This window comes from Carettochelys insculpta, chromosome 29, assembly GCF_033958435.1.
Source record: "Carettochelys insculpta isolate YL-2023 chromosome 29, ASM3395843v1, whole genome shotgun sequence".
Taxonomy (NCBI): Eukaryota; Metazoa; Chordata; order Testudines; family Carettochelyidae; genus Carettochelys; species Carettochelys insculpta.
In genome coordinates this window covers 13,040,242-13,063,846 of record NC_134165.1, presented here as the reverse complement: position 1 = coordinate 13,063,846, position 23,605 = coordinate 13,040,242, and the positions used below count along the sequence as shown (strand labels likewise).

At 45.0% G+C, this 23,605-nt stretch overlaps 2 protein-coding genes across 4 annotated transcripts in view; both read right to left on the bottom strand.

Moving 5' to 3' along the window:
- Window positions 1-898: 898 nt before the first annotated feature.
- SMAGP (small cell adhesion glycoprotein) lies at window positions 899-17,835 on the bottom strand. 2 transcript variants are annotated; one of them, XM_074980159.1, is made up of 4 exons: window positions 17,738-17,835; window positions 4,942-5,037; window positions 3,531-3,605; window positions 899-2,000 (listed from the first exon to the last, which is right to left on the bottom strand). In XM_074980159.1, exons 2-4 carry the CDS (start codon window positions 4,973-4,975, stop codon window positions 1,825-1,827), a joined length of 285 nt encoding a protein of 94 aa, XP_074836260.1. In that variant the 5' UTR covers window positions 4,976-5,037; window positions 17,738-17,835; the 3' UTR covers window positions 899-1,824. The 2 variants fall into 2 exon arrangements, with proteins under 2 accessions (XP_074836260.1, XP_074836262.1); XM_074980161.1 differs by lacking the exon at window positions 17,738-17,835 and adding an exon at window positions 15,034-15,148.
- Window positions 17,836-18,012: 177 nt separating this feature from the next.
- BIN2 (bridging integrator 2) overlaps window positions 18,013-23,605 on the bottom strand; it is a 29,227-nt gene continuing 23,634 nt past the window's right edge. For both annotated transcript variants that reach the window (XM_074979830.1, XM_074979831.1), the window contains 2 exons: window positions 21,374-21,469; window positions 18,013-20,037 (listed from right to left, as the gene is read on the bottom strand). In XM_074979830.1, the coding sequence (XP_074835931.1) occupies window positions 19,927-20,037; window positions 21,374-21,469 (207 nt within the window). In that variant the 3' untranslated portion in view covers window positions 18,013-19,926. The remainder of the gene's footprint in view (window positions 20,038-21,373; window positions 21,470-23,605) is intronic.

Sequence of the window (23,605 nt, the reverse complement as noted above, 5' to 3'; positions counted from 1 at the left end):
GGAGCATTTCACACTCTTCTAACCAAAGGAAGGATAAAAGGCGAGAATGAAATGAAATCCAAATGGATTGTTCTGTTGCTTTGGGGGAGATCACAGAATTTCATGGTGAGTAAGTAGATTTGTGGTACAATAGGAGGTCAAGTTAAACTGAAGTCTCTTGAAAATGGCCATATGGCTTCAGAGCATGTTGAGTCATCAAGAGCAGTGTTTCTCAACCTTTGTTATGAAGTAGCCTTTCTTCAAAAAGGAAAAAAAACATCACTGCCAGACTTCTCTCTTAGGGGTACGCATATCATGGGATGGGAAACATGGTTTTAAGGTAATCTGAGGTCTTGAAATAAGTGCCATTCAGCTTTTCAAGATCACTGTGCCCTTTTCAGGCATGGGATTTGTTTTGCATACCACCAAGGAACATACACAAACATGCAGAAATGTTGCAGAAGATGGCTACTGAGAACTTGCTGACTTTCTACTGTCTACCAAATAAACGAATTGGAACAAATATTGTACTCATATTTCAGTGGAAGGCAAATGAAGCAGTAGAAACAAGTCATTGTCTGAATGAACTGTTAAGACTGTACTGACTTTACTGGTGTTTTTTTATGCAGCCTGTTCTAACACTAGGCAACTATCTAGAGGAGTTGACGTACTCCCTGGTAGACCTTGGTGTACCCCCAAGGGTACACATATCCCTCGTTGAGAAACCCTGATCTAGAGTTAACGCTGTAGGTTTAAAGCAAACCTAAGTGCCCATTTAGTGTGGTTTCAGGGCACTTTTTTTCTCCCCACCCTTAAAAAGAACTTATTGCTGAGAGAGGTAAAGAGCTTGGAATTTTACTGCTTCACTCATCCTAAGGTCATGTAGCTTCTCCTAAATAAGGATGTTTTCCTTTTGGTGGACAAACTAGTGACGGCAAAACAAGGCACCATGTTGAACAGTGATAAGACAGCCTGCACCACATAGAGGAGTGACTTCATTTTGCTGAGTGACTTTTATTTACATGAAATAAGCTGCTAAAGAACATCATAGGAAATGTTGTGCTCAACGGTGCCATACATCTGCCTGGTCTCAGACAGTGGCCAGTCCCACATATCACCTCAAAGTGCAAAAAACCCCTGCAGTGGACAACACGGAATAATTGGCTGATAAGGCAAGTTGCTTTACTTGGCCTCCGGCAGCTAATGGGCATCTATTTGAGAGGCAGCGTGCGCCCAGTGTTAAGATACAGGGCCGGGAGCAGGAGCCCTGGGTTCTCTTCCAGCTCTGCGACTGAATTGCTGTATTTGCCTGTGTAAGTTGTTTTCTCCTCTGTGCAACCAGTTCTTCTCCCACTTTGTGGCTTTTAGACTAAAGCCTTTGGGGAAGGGCCTCACTAGGCAATTGTACAGAACCTAGCACACTGGAGGCCTCTAGGCATAATGGGAACACAAGTGACAATTAACTTTGGCCCTGAAGATATTTCTCCATTCGTTTGGGTGATCTTAGCATTCTTTGTTCATGCAAAAAAACGCTAAACACTTACTCGCTAGTCCATATTACAAACTATATGTAGAATTGCACTGTCATTGCTGAGGGCACTTTTCTACTGTAGTGCTTGCAACCCAATCACTCTTTCATTAACCATCTTTGCCTTTGTTTCATGATCATTTTACTCATCAGAACAATGGTTGAGGTTAGCATTGTGCATGTTATACTTTTTGTTCTTCGATTAAGTTAATAAATTAGGTGTGTGTGTTGTGGGGGGGCAGTCTGTAGGTCCCAGAGTCCAGGAAATATGGGCAACTTAACATCAGAACCTACAGCTATGAGCCATGTGGAATGGGTTATATAAAATATTCTGCCTTTTCTCCTTTAGAAGAGAGGTTCTCCATCTCTACTGCCCCGTTTGTGTCTGCTTCTGGTCGTTCATAGGTGTGGTAGCTACCTTTATTCTTGTACAGGTATACGATGATCACTACCAGGACTGTCAGGAGAGTGATGAAAACTACAGTGATGACACCTTCCAAGGGGGGGAAAAAAACAATTAGAATATAGCTTTGCCCAGGTCTGCAGCTAGCTGCTCACTTAGAAATCTGCTTCATCTGTAATACTTCTAGCATTGGTCATAAGAGCTGCAGACCAGTAAGGGATACCAGCAGGGCTACATTTATTTCAAACTGGGAAAATCATACAAAAGTGGATGGTAAAAATAACCCACTGTAGGAGACAAGGAATAGGTACAGAGTTGTACAGCAGTTAAAAGTGCTAGCCTGGAATTTAAATTGTTTACTGCTCTTTCGGACTTCATGTGTGACCTTGGGCAAGTCACTTGAGCCAGATTTTTAAAGACATTTTCATTCCTGTCTGCATCTTTAGGCACCTACATAGCTTTTTAAAACCTGTCCCTCTGCCAGTGTGCCTCAGTTTCTCATCTATAAAATGGAAATAATTGCTCTTTTCTAGTTTATAGGGATTGCTGTGGATTAATACGATAACGTGAGAATTTCGGACAGGGACCATGTAAGTGTAACTTGCTTTGTGCAGGGATTTGGAGAAGCAGCAAGACTGGGATTACACAGAAAAAAGACAAGTTGCATCTCTGGCTCTGCCACTGACTTGTGGTCTTTAACTTGCGTTCAGTTTTCTTTACCTCTGTTTTCTACCCATAAAATGCTAGTAATATCCCTAAATTGCTCTTGAGAAGCTGAGGTTCAAGAACGTCAGGAAAAAGATGTATTTATTATGGTAGCTAGAAAGGATCCAGGATACTTCTTTTCCTGAACTTTAAATGGAATAGTTTGTGGAAGATTAGTAAAGCAGCCGAGGTGTATGCTAAGGTGATGAAAGAACCTGTATACAGGTTGAACCTCTCTAATGCAGCACCTCTCTGACAACATCCATATTCCAGCTTGATTTTAGGAGCTGGATGTTCACTTATGAGTGTAGCCAAATTTCCCATGGTGCCATAAAGTTTGTTTCCAGCCACCAGTCCTGGCTCTCTGTGTTCTGTTCTGTTATTTAGCTCTAATTTACCCATTGGCTTCCAAGAGCCTGGTAAGCAGTGGAAGTGTTGGTAATGCTGCTAAATAATATTGACCACCTGTTGTTTGGCAAATGCTCTGGTTTAGCACCGGTCAGGTCCCAAGGGTGCTGGACTAGAGAGGTTCAACCTGTATCAGTGTTCTTGTGGCTGGAAGCTGGTCTCTTTGTTACAGAAAAAGCACTGAGAAGTCCTGTGGCACCTTATAGACTAGCCAGTAGAAATCTGTTAGTCTGTAAGGTGCCACAGGACTTCTCATTGTTTTTATGGATACAGACTAACAGGGCTACCCCTCTGATATTTGTTACAGGAAGTTACTCTAACACTTCAGACATCAGCGGGTCTATGATTCTATGAAAGATGAATTTCCATAAGGTGAGCAATTTGGATGGGGCTCAGAGTTTTATCTAGAGAGTGCAAACATGTCTATACATCTATGTTGTATTGTGGTGTGGAATAGAATGACCTAGTGCTGGTTAAGACCAGTGTACTATCGTAGCAATGTCGTACCTGCAATGATGCCTGTGCTGGCTTCTTCGGGGAGAGACGGCGTGTTCATCTTTTTCAGAGACGGGGTGGTCAGCTCTTTACAAGGCCGAGGTCAAATTAAGAGGGAGGAGAAGAAAGTGACTCTCTTATTGAAGCATCCTCAAGGCACTTACAAATGAAGCATTTAGAGGCATTTAGTTACAGAAGACTAAGTCTTAACAATTTTTAAGGTAAGTAGCATTGATTGAAAATTTTTAATTGAAACAGTTTTGGGTCTGAAAATGCCCTTTTGGCAAAAAGATTTTTTTTTCTTTTTGTGTGTGTGTGAAACTATGGTGATAACATTTTGTTTAGGGAAAAAATGGGAAATGTTTCAAAACTGTAAAAACATCCCAGTTTGATACTTCTAAAAACAAAATTTTGATTTTTTTGTGCTAAAAAGACTGGTTTGAAACTTACTTCATAGTATGCCTTTAAAACGTGGTTGAAAGTCAAACAGGATGTTGTGATTCATCAGCATTTTTTTTCTGGCATTTCATTTTTTGCGAGGGAAGAGGGGGAGTTTTTGGGTCAGATTTTTTGTTCTGAAATTCCAGTTTCTCCCAGTATGGAAGTTGGTCAGCAAACTGTTTTCTGTTTAACCCAAATGCATCCTTGAATGAAAGTGAAGTGTGGGAATTTTTAAACCACAAGTTGATTTTTCACTGAGTGATAACCACTGCAGTACTGCAGATGTTCAGCTATGCCCTTCATTAAACAGAACAGGGGCCAGGATTAACTGGCCAAAGGCAGCCATTACTTTTGGCCAGATCTAATGGACTTCAAGGGTGCAACATGCTTATTGGGATATGAGAGCTTTACTCAATTTAAGAGTCCAAGACATAGTTTAAAAGGCAGAACTAATTTAACAGCATCTTTCCCTGCATTTTAGGGCATTATATAATCAGGCTGGCTGCTCGTACACCGTCTGATAAATGGCAGCAGTGCTGCCAGCAAGATTAGTCTGTCCGACACTCATTAAAAATTGTGTCAAGTTCTTGAGCTGTGACAATTTCTTTTGGCTTTAATTTCATTTGGTAGCAGGGCTGTTTTGCTGTGTGGGTTTGCATTCATGTGGGGCAGTCAAAAAGGGGTCTTTTGCATAGGGAAAAACCATGTGAAAAACTAGAAAGCAGCAGCATGGAGAGCATGTGCTTTTCCTGCAATATCTTCAGCATAACAAATTTGCATTCACAAATGCTTCTACAATTCAGCTTATTGACTTTGGTCTCTCCGACTAAGATGTTGCAAAATGATTGCATATAAACCTGCCCCCTGTATTTGGCATCATGCTGCAGGTGTTGCATTACCTTGTCAGTTAGTAAACCAAGCTGTGAATTACTGACTTCGTACCAGCTCTACAATGTAGCAAGCTTTCAAAAGCGCTTTGTACCTGCAGGTAGTGGAAACGCTGGAGTAGCTGCCATGGATTTAGCTGAGTTGCAGGTGTTTTTATCCTTCTGATTTAAATTTTAGGAACTTCCTAGGCCTACAAAGACAGCAAGAAAAGTAACGTTAGATTTATTAGTATCTTACAATGAAAAACAACTCCGCCAATCATCCTTATGCTTTTTTATGGTAGAACCTGAACTTTTGATTGGTCACCCAAGATCAAAAGCAGCCTTTTGGGAAGAAAAAACCCTTGTTGGAGTACCCTTTAATCTGTGAAAATCTCATTGAGCCCAGGAGTAAATAAAGACACCTTGGGGTTGGAAAAGTCTCTGATTTCCTTGCATTTTCAGGCAGGTGCTGTTTGAGTTAGATGTCAGGGCAGGTTCTGAGCGCACAGGTGGTGAAACATGGAATGAGCTCTGATTCAGTTTAAGCTTGTTTGGTGCTTTGCACCTTGAAAATGCATTTAATACACAAACGGGGCAGTCCTTTCAACTTGTGTACAATGCATATAATTTTCTTTGTCATAAATGGACAAGGGGGCACGTTAAGGCCAGAATGTCTGAACACGTGGCCCTTTGTCAGGGCTGCCTCCCCACTCTGACACTGATTGCAGAAAGTGGGGGGTCTGCAAAAAAAAAAAAACTTGAAAAATACCTTGCTTCTATAGGCTCTGCTTAAAAAGTACTCCCCAAGGTCACAGATTCCCTTACCCTGGGTTGATAGACTGCCTCAACCAAGTGGAAAACATCCCCTTAAATCCAGGACGACATTCTTGGATATCTTCCTGTGGGGTAAACCTGAAGCTTCACCCTTTTCTTAGGAGATAGCTTGGAAACGAGCTGTAATCTGATAGCCAACCTGCTTTAGGCAGGCATTCACACACTCTCTTAGACACAGAAATCAAAATCATTGCCTTAAAAACATAATTTAGTCACAAAACAAGAGATGGAAAAATACAGAGAAAATAAATACGCATACTTAGTTGTGAGATGTAATTAAAGCAATTATAGATTATTAATATTGGAGCACAGAGAATTACCTTCCTGAGATTCAGCTTAGAAGTTAAAGTATAGGGGAAAGAAAAATCATTCACCGGAGAAACTCCACACCCGTTCCCAAGGTAAAAATAACTTGATGGCATCTCACTAAACGCTTCCTTTCTTCTTACATATCCATGCTGATTATGATGGGGCCAGGATGTTTACTGGATTCATCAGCATTTTTGGTTTCTCCCTGCTCCAGTCTCAGAACCCAGACAAAAGATCCCTTAACCTGCAATTGTTCTCAGTTCAAAAGAATTTCTCTTTCTGCTGGAGATGCCTCTAGGGGTTAACCCTTTACAGGCATGCATTCATGACACCCTTGGGTTGTGGGGGCTTCCGTTTTGAGTGTTTCACCTTGAGCTGCGCTGGGCCTGATTTTCAATGGCACTAGAGGTCTGTTTGAAATCAGAGGCCTTTTTTCAGAACTTTGGATTCAAAAGATTCTCAGGCTACGACTGTGCTGTAACTTTCTGGCTTGGCTGTGGAAAAAAAGCACCCTCACCCCTAAGCAGTGATGACTGCTAAGGGGAACTCCCCCCTTGCTCCACCCCACGGAGCAGTGTGGCCCAAAAGCAAGGCTTGTGCTACTCCAGGGGAGGGGTAAGAGCACCTCAGCTCTCACCCAGAGGCAGGGGGATGGCCTGCTGGGAGGGGCATGTGACCCCTTGTATTGCACAACTTGTGCACCCTCACCATGTCACGCTGCTAGATAACAGTGCTGTAAGGTGCCAGCGTAAACTGGGCTACAGTTACCTACTTCCCTCATGGAGGTGGTTTACTTATTGCTAGGAGAGCAATCACCTGGCACAGAACACAATCACAGGTGTTCTCATGCTCCTATGAATCAAACCCTTGGTCACAGGTGCAGGGTGGGCATGTGCTGGTGGGCCCTTAGCTACTGTCCTTTCAACCGGGTTGAGCCCAATGGCAGAATTGGGAACCCTGTAGCATTGTTAGCTGGCTTCACACTTTTGACGTTCGATATCCCAGTGCACGGTGAGGATGCTGCAAATCGTTGGACTCACATAAAAACCAAAATGAAACAAAACCAGCAAATGATTTTTCTGGCAGCTAGTCTGGGGAAATGTATCTACACAAACAGACTGAATAGGGAGATGAGAAATTCTAGACTGGGGTGGGCAAACGACAGCCCATGGCCACATAGGACCTGTCAGCAATACTCTTTGTAATCTGAGCTCTGGGGCGGCCACCCAGGAGAGATTAAAAATGCCTCCCAGCTGATAAGCAGAGTGCCACAGCCAACAGCCTGTGTTTCTGTTGGTGGTGCACAGCTGCGTGTGTCTTGGGGCACAGAAAAAATTTATTCCACCCATGCATGGAAAAAAAAATGGAGGGCACATTGCCTGGCAGCTGTACTAATCTAGTGCTTGAGCTCCTGCTGGGGAGTTAGCGCTCAGACTTTTCCTGCTTCTTGTGGCCGTTCCCAGAAGCAGCAAGTTCCACCTCCAGCTCTTGGGCACAGTTGGCAGCACAAGCACTCCATACTGCCCTTGCCTCAAGCACCAGCCCGGGAATGGTAGCCAATGGGGTCTGCAGAGGTGGCACCTGTGGATGGGGTGGCAGTGCACAGAACCGTTTGGAAGGGAGACATGCTGGAGGAGAAGTCTGCACCCCAGAACTCTCTTCTGTCCTCCTTACTCTTTGGCCCCTGGCCAGAGCCACCTCCCTCAACCTGAACTCATTTCTGGCTGCACCCCAGATCCTTCAGCCCCTATTGTAGCCCTCTTTCCCCCCCCCTGCACCCCAACCCCACTGTCACAAGCATTCATGGCCTGCCATACAATTTCCATACACTGATATGACCCTCAGGACAAAAAAAACAAAAACGAAAACAAAACAAAAACCTTACCTGCTCCTGGTCTAGCAGCTTATTACAATATCAAGTAATTTGACAGGGTTTTTGTGTGAACTTGCTACATTTTTAATACTTGTCAGTGCACAAACAAACTCTGAACAGGCAGAATAAAGTCTTTAACAAGAAAAAAATAGAGTTACACAAATTACCATGCACAAACTGAAATGGCTTACCACATTCTGCTACCCTGCAGGTGGCATTGCCTAAAGACCAGGCAGCTTACTTCTCAAAGCTTGACATTCATATTGCCTTTTCTCGCGCTTAAAAACATGATCTAAACCCCCAAATCGTTCGCAGACCCGCCCCCCCCCCATCAAAGCCAGTTCTAGCTGCTGCGTATCCGTCATTAAATGAAAAAGGAAACCACAACATAGATTTTTGGACAGGAATTCATAATGTTGTTGGAAGCAATTGAATTTAAAATGATTGTGACTTTGCAATTTATTTAAAACTTATTCTCTATAATCCTTTTTATATCTTTTCTTTTTTACATGGGCCCCTTGCAATACCTTCGTGGACCTCCCCCCACCAGGGGTCTGCAGAGCCCGGCTTGGCACCCATTGTTCTAAATCAGTTTCTCAATCTTTGTTTTTCAAAGTACCGCTTTTCAGAAAAAAAAAAAATTAAGTAGCCCCCCCCAATACCTACAATTTTCATACACAGTTTTTTTCTTCTAGCATTGCAACACATTTGTCTAAACAACTTAATTGTAACTGCCAGACCAACGAGAGGTCGTTATAGACTAACAGATATTTTGGAGCATAAGCTTTTGTGGGCAAAGACCCGCTTCGTCAGATGCATCTGACGAAGCGGGTCTATGCCCACAAAAGCTTATGCTCCAAAATATCTGTGAGTCTATAAGGTGCCACAGGACTTCTTGTTCTCAAAGATACAGACTAACATGGCTACTTCTCTGATACGTAATCGTAACTGTGTTGGTTGAAAGAAATTGCCTGTAGGCTACACACTTGTCATCGTACTTATGATTGTGCAAAAAAGGATAAATCAAAAAATTAGATGGACATAAAATAAGTCCAATTTTTATTTGTGAAAAAGGCTGAGGAACACTTGAACGAATGTACCCTCTGGAAGAGCTCTTGAGTATCCCCAGGGGTGCACGTACTCTGGTTGAGAACCACTGCTCTAAAATACCAGAGGGGTAGCTGTGCTAGACTGTATCCTCAAAAACAATGAGAAGTCCTATGGCACCTTATAGACTAACATTTATTGGAGCATAAGCTTTTGTGGGCAAAGACCCACTTTGTCGCACTGCTCTGAACAGTAATGTTGAAAACCCCAGTAGGCTACACTCACTGTTTTCACTTTCTTGTAGATTTGTCTCTTACCCATTGTCAGCAGAACCACCAGCCTATGTGAATCTTGGACAGTTGCAATTAGATCTTGGTGTATTTTATTAGCCAGGTCTTTTCCTCATCCAGCCAGCCTCTGGAACAAGCTGGATAATAGCAGATGACTCATCCAAGCACTTACAACGTACAATTCCACACGCAACGTGACTCATCTGCGGTGCAGAAGGTGACCACTAGGTGTCAGGAGAAAAGTTTGCAACAACTGTTTGGCATCACACACCTTGGGCAGAGAAGCATCCTGTGGTTTTCCAAGGGAGCCGCGTAAGTCTGTTTCAGCAAAAACAATAAGGGGCCCAGTGGCAGTTTAAAGACTAACAATTTTATGATGGCCTAAGTCAGGAGTCAGCGACCCCCAGCATGAGTGGCACGCGAGCTGATTTTCCTCGGCACGCGAGGTGGGAGCTCAGCTTCACCCCCTCCTGTCCCATGCAGCTGGGAGCTTGTTCAAACCCAGGCCGCCTGTAGATTAACAAAAGACCTGCTAATGCTACCAACCACCACCTCAACGGTAAAGCTCCTCCTCTTGATTTATTTATTAACAAAGCTCTTGTAAGTAGGATTGTTAGTGACTTTAAAAAGCATCACCGGCACTGGGAACATGCACGGAGGTCACGAAAGCTCACGGCCAGGGATCAGCAACCTCGAAATGGTTTGCTGACCCCTGGCATGAGCTTCTGTGAGTTGCAACTCGCTTCATGAGATGCATGACATGAAAGACAAAGAAATGTACCAGGAGGGGTGTGGGGCTCAGGGCAACCGCCTCCACAGCCCCAGGCAATGGACTGTGGGCAACCTCCCCATGGTGCAGGTCCCGCTCATCCCCTGCTCCACCCCCTCCCCACCCATCATGGCCAGGGATTACCTGGGGCAGGGCACAGCTGGTGGCCAGCAGCATGGGGTTGCCTCCCCCCGCTTGCCCAGCACTTACCATGCAGTCTGACCAGCAGCCTCCTCTGCTCTGCCGTACCCTCCTTCTCCGCAGCAGCAGCAAGCAGCCTCCGTTCCCTGCCTGCCAGCAGAGAAGCTGGGCTCAGTGAGCTGGAAGGGCACCATGGAACGGAGCAGGTTGCTGCTCATGCTGAGTGGTGAGTGTAGGTGAGGAGGGGGGGTGAGGAGAGGCGAACCCCTGCTGCTGTCTCTGCCTGCACCGTCCTATCCATAGGACAGCCGGGGAGGAGTGTGCCATGGGCTCCCCCAAAAGCGCAGCTGTCATGGATTGTGGGGATCCATGGGCCCTGCTCCCCACATCTGCAATCAGACATGACTCATTCAGCAGGCAGAACAGAAGGGTTATTAGCTGACAGGGACTCAGCACAGAACAGACTTCCTAGCACAGAAACCAGAAGCCATCAGTAGGGAGAGGGGTCTCCAAGCTGGGGCTTAGCCCTCCTTCCTCCTTCTCTAGCCAGATGAGACTGCCCCACTCAGCAGCTCAGTTCCAATTCAAACCAGCCAGGCCCCTCCTCCCACCTTTGCCCTGTTTCCTGGGAAGGAAGATGATGTGACCTGGCTGTCTAGATCACAAAGCCTCTGGAGCCCCTTTTGTTTTCATGTGCAAAGTCACCACACTAACTCCAGTTACCACTGGCCAGGGTGGCTCTGCGCAGAGGGATCCAGAGATGGGAGGGTTACATCAGAGTTCATTCAGTAAGGGTGGATGTTGGACCCCGGTATCAGTCATTTATCAGAGAGGCAGCCATGTTAGTCTGTATCTTCGAGAACAACAAGGCGGCCTGTGGCACCTTAGAGACTAACAGATATTTTGGAGCATAAGTTCTGATGAAGCAGGTCTTTGCCCACAAAAGCTTATATTCAACATGCAAGGCACTATATTTAGCGGTTTGGAATGGAGAGCCATCAACTGCATGAAAAAACTCGCCTAGTATAGACTAGTCCGGCTTTCTCTCTGTTACTATCCAAAATAGCTGTTAGTCTATAAGGTGCCACAGGACTTCTTGTTAGTATCAGTCATTGTATTTAAAGCACCTCGTTAACAGCCCATGGCAATAAACCAGGTGTTATCTGCTGAACCCAAACCCTGAAGCTTTAAAGTAGTTCACACTGTTTACACTCCAGGTTACAGTTTGTGGTTGCCGAAAGGACAGATGGTCTCTCTCTGCTAACAAGCTCATTATCATCTTATGTTCTCCCCATCTGCATTGTGTCCACCTGCGGTCTCTCATGCTATACCAGCATTTTAAGTTGTCTCCAGTAGGGCCTGACTTTTTGTGCCAGGTTGTACGCTTACTCCAGAATAACAAGAAATATTGTGGCACCCTATAGCTGAACAGATATTTTGGAGCATAAGCTTTCGTGGGTAAAGACCCGCTCCGTCAAAATATGCTCCAAAACATCTGTACATCTACAAGGTACCACAAGACTTCTTTTTGTTCTCAAAGATACAGACTAATACAGCCACCTCTCTGATACTCCAGAATAGCAAAACAAAAAGCAGTCAAGTAGCACTTTAAAGACGAGCAAACTAATTTATTAGGTGCTTACTTGACTGCTTTTTGTTTTGATAGTATATAGACTAGCACGCCTCCCTCTCTGTTATTACTCCAGAATCTGACCAACACATAATGAGAGGCCTACCTGGTAATACAGGGGTGTAAAGGAGGAGAAAGCAACCCCTTCCCTCTCACAGAATAGGGCACTGTGACATGAACAAAAGCAGCTTTCGTAGGGGCAGGAGCTTCTCAGACAGGTAGGAGCAGAGCTGTTGTTCAAGATGGCTGTCACGGAGTTTGGGGGTGTGGTTCACCAGCCCCTGCACCCCATCTGCAGTCAGACTTGACACTCACTCAGCAGGGAGAACAGGTTTTTATTAGTCCCACAGGGACACGGCCTAGAACAGACTTGCCAGCAACAGAAACCAGAAGCCGTCTGTTCAATCCGTTTTGGGGAGGGGCCCAGAGGGGGTCCTTGAGACAGGGCTCTGGCCCTCCTTTCTCCCCCTCCAGCCAGAGGTGACTGCTTTGCCTAATTCCAATTCAAACCAGCCAGACCCCTCCTCCCTCCTTTGTCTCATTTCTGGGAAAGGCAGGTGTCACATAGTAGCCTAGGTTAGAAAAAGCAGGAACTCCCATTGTCTGTGTGTGAGAAGTCATCAGACAAACTCCTGTTAACATCATGCACTGTGCTTAGGGAAACTGAGGCACTCACCTCGTGTTAATACAGGGCATCAGAAAACACACGCAAACTAATTAGGGGAATAAAATCCTCACACCCCCCACTTCTTCACAACTGCCACCTACTTTTCTTCCCTAAACGCATCTGAGTTGAGCCAGTCTAAGATGGGAAGTAATCCATGGCTGGTGTATAGTGGCAGATTGCTTCATGGTGCAAAGGGGAAGCAGTGAACTAGTTGTGGTTCTGTCACAGTTTGGCCCATGCTCTGATTGTAGAGCACTGTAGCTTCTTGCTGCTTACACTCAGGCCAGATTGTGAGACTACACATAAGCCCAGGAGTCAGCAACCCACCCCTCACTGCCCCCAGAAAGCGGACGAAGAGCAACACACAAGTCAATTTTCATCTGCATACAAGGCGGGAGCTCAGCCACGACCCTTCTCCCCCATGCAGCTGGGAGCTTGCTCAAAGCCACACTGCCTGTGGTTTAAAGCCTGTGGCTTTCTTGGCTGTCCCTACTGAGCTAGGTTGATGGGAGAGTTTCTCCCATTGACCTCCCTTACTCCTCATGTTTTGTGAGGAGTACAGGGATCGACTGCAAGCCGAGAGGTCAATTTCATGCATCCTTACTAGATGCTCAAAATAGAACCCGGAAGGTCCCTGAGCAGCTTGATATTCTGAGCTAGTGTAGACGTAGCCTAAGTCACTAGGTAAGGTTACTTAAGAAATGTCTCTGTAGCTTGATCCCTAGTTGTGAAGGTAAAATGGCATCCCTGGAAGTCGAGATGGCACATGTGCCCCTGAGCAAGTAACCAGAAAGTGACATTCAATAGTGGATAGAGAAGTACCCATTCTCCTACAAAGAATTTGGTCACCCAATTTACAGAGGGAGACAGCTGAATTGGAATTCATTTACAAATTTAACTCCATTAACTTAGTCTTGAATAAAGATCTTAACGGCCCTCTATTACAAAGGCAATTTTTCTGCCTTGACAGTCTCACTTCTACATCACGTGCTATGAATGAGACACATCCAGATTAAGTTGCTTCTTTAACTGGTCTTATTTATGACAGGTAACATCCTTTTTCTTTTTTTTTTCCCTCCACGACATACACCCTGGATTCTGTTATCTCCACCCCTCTGATGAAGTGAGTTTTCCCATGAGAGCACATGACCTAATTAATTTGTTAGTCTTCACAGGGCTGTTTGTTGTTCCTGAAAATAAATTACCTCCTTGAACACCAGGAAAGATAGTGAATCATGTAGGTGGAGTCTATGTACCTTAAGCTGAATTTCTGCAGTGTTCCCACAGTACGTTGATGGGAGAAACTCTTCCATTGACTTCCTTTCATTGAAGTACCATTAATTGGCGATACACATCTCCTAGAACTGGAAGGGACCTTGGGAGGTCATCTAGTCCAGTCCCCTGCCCTCTTGGCAGGACCAAGCACCATCTCTGACATCTATTTGCCCCAGTCCCTAAATGGCCTCCTTAAGGACTGAGCTGACAACCCCAAGTTTAGCAGGCCAATGCTCAAACCACTGAGCTATCCCTCCTCCCTTCCTTACTCCTCCCAACCCCATGCAGTACTAGGGTCGATGGGAGAATGACAAGTGGTCAATCTAATGTGTCCCTCTCAGTGTTTCCTTCCATTTTTTCCCATTGCCGGCAGAATAAATTTTGTTATGTGCACCAAGGCATGTGCAGATGTGCACCCCTAATAGAGAGACATACTGCTGCCTCTGAGAGCTCTGCTAATCAGGTGGGTGGTAAATGAATCTCTCCTGCATGGCCACCCAAGCGCTCAGTTTACAAGGAACTCTGGTTTCTACAAGAGCCACTAAATCATCTCCAGGAAGATCCCAATAACCAGAGATTGATGCTCTGGACAAGTATAGACTTGCCTAAGCATGGAACCGCTGGTCATAATTTCACGCCCACATCATGATGAGCGTTTTGCTTGGCTCCTACCAAGCTGTGTATTGCCGTGTGAGCACAAAACACAGTATAGGTTGAACTTCTCAAATCTGGCACCCTTGCGACCTCACCAGTGCCAGATGAGGAATTGACCACAGGAGGTCAATATTGCCTAGCACATTACCAACATTTCCTCTGCTCACTGGGCTCTTAGAGAACATTTAGGGGTAAATTACAGCTAAATAACAGCACAGAACACAGAGCCAGGACTGGTGACTGGAAACAAACTTTATGGGACCATGAGAAACTTGGCCACGTCCATCCAGCTAACTAAAATCATGCTGGATTACAGATGTTACTGGATGAGAGACTGCCATGCTTGAGGTTTACCGTGTACCTTGCTACAACAGCCCCAAAACTCAACTGCAGAGCAATCCAAGCTCTACAAAACAAAAAGCCATTCTTCCTCTGGCAGGAGAGCCATATAGCAGACCTGGTGTGCTTACCTTTAACTGCTAAGTGAATCAGGGGAAAAAAGCCCTGTGCACTTCTCACTCACTGTCCCTCATGCAACATTATTCCCTTGTAACAGCTGAAGTCAGGAGTGACTGTGTCAGGCAGTCAGCATAGGGGCTGAAGGAGATCCCCAATGAAAACCACATGCTGCCAGCTTGTTGGCTGTGGAGTAATCTCACTTCAAGCACTAGACGGAAGAGGAAGGTGCTGGGGAAATTTAAAATTGAAAAGTTTACCTTCCCAAGGTGCTGGGTCAAACAAGGCCTCTCTGAAATTGCCAATCCTGCATGGCGCCGAGCACGCTCAGCTCCCGTTGACGTCAGTAGATTAGTCACTTGAGCCTTGACTTGCAGGACCAATCCCTGAAAGGACAAACACTAGCCCCCCTGGGACTCCACTCTGCTTTTGGGAGGCTCTAGTCATGAATGCTTGGTGCCTCTCCAGCCCCATGGCAGACTGGGTGTGTAGTTCCACAGCCAGTGACTCACTTCCCTAGCACAAGATGCTTACTAATCTGTAAGTGTCTTTAAAGGGACCCGGCATTGCAAATAGCTGCGCACACGTAACCGAGTTTTTGGTTTGCTGGCCATTGCGAAAAAGAAACAGCCCACGTGGAAACGAAACCGTATTTTTGCGCAATTTTTGGCAATTGAAAAAATTGTTTGAAAAATGTCTATGGATGGAATGAAATGTTTCCTTTGATTCAAAACATTTAAATTTCCAATCCCTTTTAAAAATGAAAATAAAAAGAAATCCTTCACAAAGGGCAGGGCTGTGGTGCTGCTACCCTCCCCATTCTCCCAGTGCTTACAGCATGCATCTAAGACCAGTGGTTCCCACCCTTTTCACTAGTGCCGACCCTCAATCACCGCCTGCCTCAAATGGTTCATGGACCCCAGGTCAAAGCCAATTCTAGCTGCTACATAAACATGTCATTGAATGAAAAAGGAAACTACAACCTAGAATTTCAGACAGCAATTAACGTAATCATTTGGAAGATACTTAGCTTAAAAATAATTGATTGTAACTTTGCTATTTATTTAAAACATATTTTCTAAGACCATTTTCATTTCTCTGTTCCATGAGCCCCCTGCAACACCCTCACAAACCCCTCAGGGGTCTGTGGATCCAAGGTTGGGAACCATTGATCTAGGACGTAGCAAACACGTTTGAATCTGCTCTAGAGGTAGCTGCGATTCTGAACCCAGGTTCCTGCCTCTCATACAAGTGCCCCAACCATCTGGGCAGCATTCCCTCTAATTCTTTCCATCCATGGGCAGAATAATTTTTGTTATGTGCACCACTGACAGAGAGAGTCTTGGAACAGGCTGCATTGTGTTAGGTGCTGTACAAATTCAGAACAAAGAGATGGCTGCCATCCCAAAGAGCTTGCCAGCTGAATCAAGCAGCCATGGCCGTGGACACCTGCACAGCAGGGGGTGCATTGCAACCATCGCAAATCACCTTGTAAACAGCAACGTGACTAGCAAACTGGAGGTAGATTCCAACCAGTGTTCTCAGTACAGAACTCTCTTGCTACCAATGAACATAAACAGCTCGATCCCCCTTGACAGACTTCTCTCTAACCAGCCCAGTGCATTCTGGTGTGGTTTATGGCATTTGCTCTTTGCAGCCTGCCTGCCCTGTTCCGCTTTCATCAGTTTATCTTGGGGGCGGATTTTTCACTTCCTGTGTCTTCCGAGGGAAAATCAGTGCATCCAAAGTGCTGTTGGGTTGAAAACACAGCACCTTGCTAAGCACTGACTCTGCAATAGGTTCTAAAGGGGAATTTTAAAAGAAGAGACAGCCCAGAAATTGCAAACCCTCTCTGTGTCTCTGGAGCTGGACTTGTGATGTACTGAGCGCCTCTGAGCATCATCAGTGGCAGTACCAGTCAGGATGTGCCCCAGAGTCCTGGCTAAGCTCCCAGCAGGTCTCACAGACATGCCTCAATGAGAGCTAAGCTCTTACAGAAAAAACAGTCCTTGGGGTAACAAGCAGCCCCATGACACCTTAGAGACTAACAAATGTCTTAGGTAAAGTATTAGCCTTTGTGGGTAAGACCTGCTTCCTCAGATGTGGATTTCATCCCTGACAGCTCATGATCTAATAAACGTGTTTGTCTCTAAGGTGCCACAGGACTGCTAGTTATTTGTGAAGCTACAGATTAACACTGTTACCGCTCTGACACTCTTATCCTTGTGGTGTCTGCATTTACTCCACCCCAACCAAGACTTCACCAGCATCTTTGTCATTCCCTTATGCCACAGACCACATTCAGCTGCAGGACTAGGTTGGAAGTCAACAGATGCCCCCAGGTGGGCTGATAGGAGTTGTAAATAGTCTCAGAGGGGCTGGCGTGTAAGTCTGTAGCTTCACAAAAAACAAGCAGTCCTGTAGCACCTTAAGGATGAACAAATTTATTTATTAGGTCATGAGCTTTCGTGGATAAGACGCAGATTTTCAGATTGGAGAATAAAAATCTGGGGTTTATATTACAAGAATCCAGGGTTTATATAGCAGGGAGGGGAGAAGGAAGGAGGGTAGGGAAAAAACAGGGGAAAGGGTCACCTGTCTTTAATAGGACCAGTAGAAGAAGTAAATTAAGTTAAGTGGGATGGGCACCACTCCTGCAAATATCAAAGATGGGGAAATTGCCCTTGTAATGCATAAGGTAATTGAGATCTCTGTTAAACCTGAGTTTAAAAGTTGTCAAACTTGCAAATGAATTAAAGTATTTGAAGACGTGAGTCTTACCCACAGAAGCGTATCACCTAATACAGAAACTTGTTGGTCTTTAAGATGCTACAGGACGGCTTGGTTTTTGTGAGCTGGAAAGCTGCTCAGAACCTGTAGTGACTGCGAAAGTAACACTCTGTCTGCAAAACAGCTGCTCCACACCCGGAACCCCCTACTAGAAGCCTCCCCTCAGCTGCTTACCTGATACCATGACATCCGAAAGAACAAGCACCCTTAAAACACGAGGTGTCTGCCAGATCCCTTCCTGCTAATCTCACCCAACTGGCAAAGGCGTTTACTTCCTGCCTCACCTTTCCAGTTTCCCCACATTGCAGGATCAAAGGTGCAGTCAGCAGACTGCCTTCTCCTTGTTAACTCTTTGCAGGCAGGTGACAGACAAAATACAAGCGGCCACGCGTACAAGACCTTCCCGCGCACACCTGCCGACAGAACCGCACAAGGGTCAGACGTGATTCTGCACGGAGTCTTTATTGAAATATCTGGGGTTTGAAAGAGCGGTCAAACTTCTCATGGCAAGAAAATGCCAGGAGTTATTTAACGTCATTTCCTCATTGGCCCATCCCAAAGAAATGCCCTGCCTGGAATAACAAAAATTTGAGGCCAGACCCAAGAATTAATCCTTGTCACCATCACAGGCTGCTACAGAGGTGCTTTTTATCATAAGCATTTGCCTGTTTTAGTATTGGGAAAGGAATTAGGCTGGTTTAGGGCCCCAGTGTGCTAGTACCGGCATCGGTCACCCTCATGTAATATAGAGACAATCACCAGTAACCTCGTATGGTGACAGAAGTTACAGCATTAGTAAGGAAGTGAGGGGAGCTTTTTGGGTTCAGCCCCAATGCATGGTGCATTTACATGAACAGCAGAGCTGCAGGAAGGAGCTGGATGGAGGGTCTCATCAAACAGAGCATCTAAGGCATCTGACGAAGTGGGTCTTTGCCCACGAAAGCTTATGCTCCAAAATGCCTGTTAGCCTATAAAGTGCCACAGAACGTCTTGTTGTCTTTGAAGATACAGACTAACTCGGCTACCCCTCTAATATTAGAGCATCTAAGGGTATGTCTTGCTAGCTACTAGTGAAGTTATTTCAAAATAAAGGCTGTTATTTTGAAATAACTTTGCTAGCATCCAGAGATTGCAACCGCTATTTTGAAATAATTTCAGAATAGTGGTTGGCTTATTTTGAAATGTCCTCCTTCTGTGAGGAATAGCGCCTATTTCGAAATAGCTATTTCAAAATAGGGGCTGTACAGACAGTGAATAGCGCCTATTTCAAAATCAGCCAGAGTGTGTCCACTGGCTGTATTTTGAAATAGGTTCTATTGTGTGTAGATGCTCTATTTGAAACAGCTCTCCGCTATTTCAAAATGCATTGTGTGTAGCAGCATTTGTCAAAATAAGCTATTCCAGAATAGCTCTTCCATAATAGCTTATTTTGAAATAAGGCTACTGTGTAGACATACCCTAAGGCAACGTTTCTCAACCTTTTATTATAAAGTACCCCCTTTGTAAATAAAATTATCCATTCCCTCCGTACCTACAAATTTCAGACACACAATTTTCTTTTCTACCTTTGCCACACTTTTGTTTAAAGAACTTGATTGTGACTAGCTGGTTGGAAGAAATTGCCTACAGGCAATAAACTTGCCATTGTTCTTATGATTGTGCCAAAAGGATACATAAAAAAATTAGATGAACGTAAAATAAATCCAAATTTTTTTATTCATAAAAAAGGTTGAGAAACAGAGTGAATGGACTCTCCAGAAGAACTCTGAGTACCCCCAGGGGGACACGTACACCTGGCTGAGAACCACTGCCCACTGCCCAAAGAGAGGAAGGCCCTGATTCAGCAAAGCATGGGAACGCCTGCTTAAAGTTAAGCATGTGACTCACTGGTGCCAGATATTTCCATGTGGGTTACTCAGGTGCTTAAAGCTAAGCATGTGCCGTATGAAACAGGGCCTTCAGAGAGCACGAATGCAGGGTTTTTAAACAATGCTGCCCTATTTGTTTTGACAACAATTGGTGACAGCAAATTTCCTGAGATTTGTGAATGGGGGCATACATATGGAGCCTTCTGACGTCTGTGCTTTGTGTAATGGGCATGCAGCAGATGCTGTTGAATAGAACCAGAGCTTGTTCCTATGCCTGCCTGTCAGGTACGGCTTTGTTAATCCCATCCCACATTTATTTCATGTTGAGAGGCGGATCCTCTGTCCCGTCCCCACACACCCTACTGCAGCTTGACACGCTGAATGTGATGGATGTGGTAAAACTCTCTTTGGTTGCAACAGCAAGGTGACTGCTGGCGGAGACTTAAATATCCCATTTCCCTCCTACTCTGGCCCAGCTGCTTTCATGCACTGAACTCATTCTGAGATGGGTCTGATGAGGTCTTGGGGGAAAGCTCCCTTCTGTACGAGATCCTGGTTCGCCTTCCAGTCACTTTCTTTGAAGCCGGTCAGAAATCCTTCTTCCTGCTGGGGAAAGAAATCTTGGTCAGGACCATCAAGAAGAGTGTGAAGGAATTTTAAAGCCAAGGAACAGGAAAATGTTCCTGACAGTGAAATCTGTTGGTCTGTGAAAGTTTCCAAACTGTTGCAGGGTAGAGACATGGGTTGGGACATTTAAAACTAGATTAGACACTGGGTTTAGGGAGATGGACTAGGTGGAACCTATTCAAGTCTTTTTAAGTTTTTTAGTTCATGAGTCAAATATCCCGTAGAGTTTTTTTTATTTTATTTTGCGCTTTAAAGCCACCTGGAGGGTGTGGGACCCCAATTCCCCTTAATTTTAGTTGAAGTTTCTGAATCTATTAGCTAGCTCTGAAAAATGTCAGTGTTAATACTGCATAGCTCTTTAGTTTTATGCTCTTGCAAGAGCATAACATCATAGACAGCTCAGAGATTCAAGGGTGCAGGTGAAGGAACCAACGGGTGAGCTGGGTGGGAAAGGGTTTTCCTAGCCTGTGCCTTTGAGGTACTTTTTCCTGTCTCAGATCAGGCTGAAAAGTCAAAAATCTCAACAGCAACATTTGGACTAAGTCCCGTAAAATGTTTCATTTAGATTGTGATTTTCTTTAAGAAAAACCTTTTAGAATAAATTAACTAACATTTCAAAACAAAAAGTTGTTTCAATATAGAAAATAAAACTTTTCGAAAACGTTGATATGGGTCATTTCAACCCTTTCAGAGTTTTGTCCCCCTGTTTTCTAATCGGATTTTGTCCATACCAACTTCTTCCTGGGAAAAATATTATTTCCATGAATGGGCATGAACTGGAGAAAATGCTTCTTTAAAAACTTCCCAGCTTGCTCTAACAAGTTGATTTCAAGTCTCTTCTCCAACAGGAAGTAACTTAATCAGCATTAATGAAATAGTTCAACAAGAGGAGGATAGAGCTGGGAGATCAGTTAATGACTGACTGAAGGTGAAAGAGATATGCTAAACAGTTGCAGTCTGTGCAGCAGGCACTGCACCTGCATTTTACTGGGTCTTGTGCTCTTGGACGTTTTACTTGCATAACTGAAGGTATTAGTTTAAACCAGAGTAAACCCTGTACAGACACATTAGATCTGCTCTACCTATTTCTTTCACTACAGGTTGAACCTCTCTAATCCAGAACACACTCATCTGGCAACATCTGTAATCCAGCATGATTTTAGTTAGCTGGATGACCACTTATTGTGGGTGTGACCAAGTTTCCCACGGTCCCATAAGTCGGATTTTACCAAATTGTCCTTCAAATTTTGGAAGTGCCAGAAATCCCAGGCACCCCCTCTGCTCTCTGAAAGGAGAGATGGAAGCTCAGGCTTACCTGGACCTGAGAGTCGGATACCACCAGAATGATCTCCCCTTCCCTGAACTGCAGATGGGATCCATCGGCTGATGTGTGAGCCTGGATTGCTTGAGCCTGGCAGGGGAAAGATGGGGTTAGCGAGGTGTTCCTTTTCCCAGAACCACCGACCCTTTCCCCACTCACACGGTGAGATAGTCTACAATGGAATTAGGATACACCTATTGTGTCAGAATGCTGAAACTGTGTTTCAATAGTCCCGTTTCATACCATGTACCATTGCTTAATTAGCAGGTTCTTTTCAGATGACACCCAAAGCAGGCAGCACATACATCCAGACTGGCAATTTCTGGTAGGAACTGCTGCAAAAAGGGGCACCAGAAGACAAACTCTGGATGGAAGAACCTGCTTTTTTTCTTTAAGTAGCAACACAGAAGGCAGGTGAGAGAAGAACATGGATTCTCCTGAGATTATCCCATCTAGCAGCAAGCCTCTTCCACTCCTACATCTTGGAGCATAGGCCACTGCTGACCGTTATCCCACCGACATGCCTAAAAATCTGATTTCTTTGTATGAAGATTTCCTGAAATGTGAAGGGCTGCTGTGGGCTACTGCAGTCACATTGTTCACTCTGCCCTGAGTGGTTGCCATTAGTCTGCAGCTTCATAAAAAACCTGGGGCTTAACAGAGATCTCAATTATCTTATGCACTGCAAGGACAATTTCCCCATCTTTGCTAGTCACAGAAATAGTGCCCATCCCACTCCACTTAATTTACTCTTTCTATAGGTCCTAGTGAAGACTGGTGATTTCCTCTCCACCACCCTTTTTTTACCCTGTATTCTCATTTTTTGCTCCCTACTCTGATGAAATGGGTCTTACCCACAAAACCTCATTGCCTAATAAATAAAATTGTTAGGCTATGTCTACTCCAGAAGCATCTGTCGACAGAAGTCACTGTCAACTCGGAAATCTCGACCGTACTTCTGTCAACAGATTGCATCTACACACAGCTTGCTCTGTCGACAGAGCTGCCAGGCTGCTCTGCCCTCTGGTGCCAGAAAGCAGAATGGCAGCTCTGCAAAGAGGGCCAACTGGCGACTGGAACCCCCTGTCGACAGAAGTGTCCACATTCCACTGCTGTCGACAGTGCTCTGTCGAGAGATTGTTACGCCTCGAATTTTTGAGGGATAATACTGTCGAGGCAAATGTGGAGTTCTGTCGAGAAGCTGTCAATAGGATGCTTTAAGTGTGCAGGCACTCCCTGCGTTATGTCAAGAGGCCTCTTCTGTCGACAAATCTCTCGAGTGTAGCCCCAGCCTTAGTCTTTAAGGTGCTGCAGGATGGCTTCCCCCCGAGCTCTGCTCCTTTGTGATGTCACTTGTCACTTTTGCCTCACTGTCACCTGCACTATTTTGATTGTCAGCTCTCCCAGGCAGGCGACAATCTGTGTTTATACAGCACCTCCCCAAGCAGGGCCTTGGTCTGGTTCCCTAGGCACTACCGTAATATGCAAGATTAATAATAGTAATGGATAATATTGCCAACAGTCAGGGCTACATTCCAAAGTTTGGTCAGCCTGGCTCTGTCTGTCAGAGGTGTGAAAAAAAACACGCTCTGGATTGACACAGCTATGCTGGCAAAACCCCCTGAGTGCATGCAGTTCTGGCATGAACAGCATCTGTTTGCTATATAGAATCACAGAATACCAAAACTGGAAGGGACCTTGAAAGGTCATCAGGTCCAGTCCCTTGCACTCGTGCAAGGGAGGTTTTGGTTGGACATTAGTAAAAGCTTCCTAACTGTCAGGGTGGTTAAACACTGTCTAGGGAGGTTGTAAAATCTCTGTCATTGGAGATATTTGAGAACAGGTTAGCTAAACGCCTAACAGGGATGATCTAGATGGTGCCTGGTCCTGCCATGAGGGCAGGGGACAGGACGTGATGACCTCTCAAGGTCTCTTCTGGTTCTGGTGTTCTACGATTCGATGATCTGATGCAGAAGGAGAGCATGGCTCTCAGTCACTTTCGGGTGCAATCTGCACGCACCTCACTTCATGTGCCCTTGCAACAACCAAATGTCTTGCTGGCCACACCTAGAACTGTGATGAGCCACCTGCTGCCCATGGGCTGCAGGTTGCCCACCATGGCTGCGCAGTGTTGAACAGCCCCCGGCTCCAGAGGAAAAAAATATTCTTTTGCAGAAGAAACAACCTTTCCATCAACCCCAGCTGTGCCCTTATAGGGAATTAGTG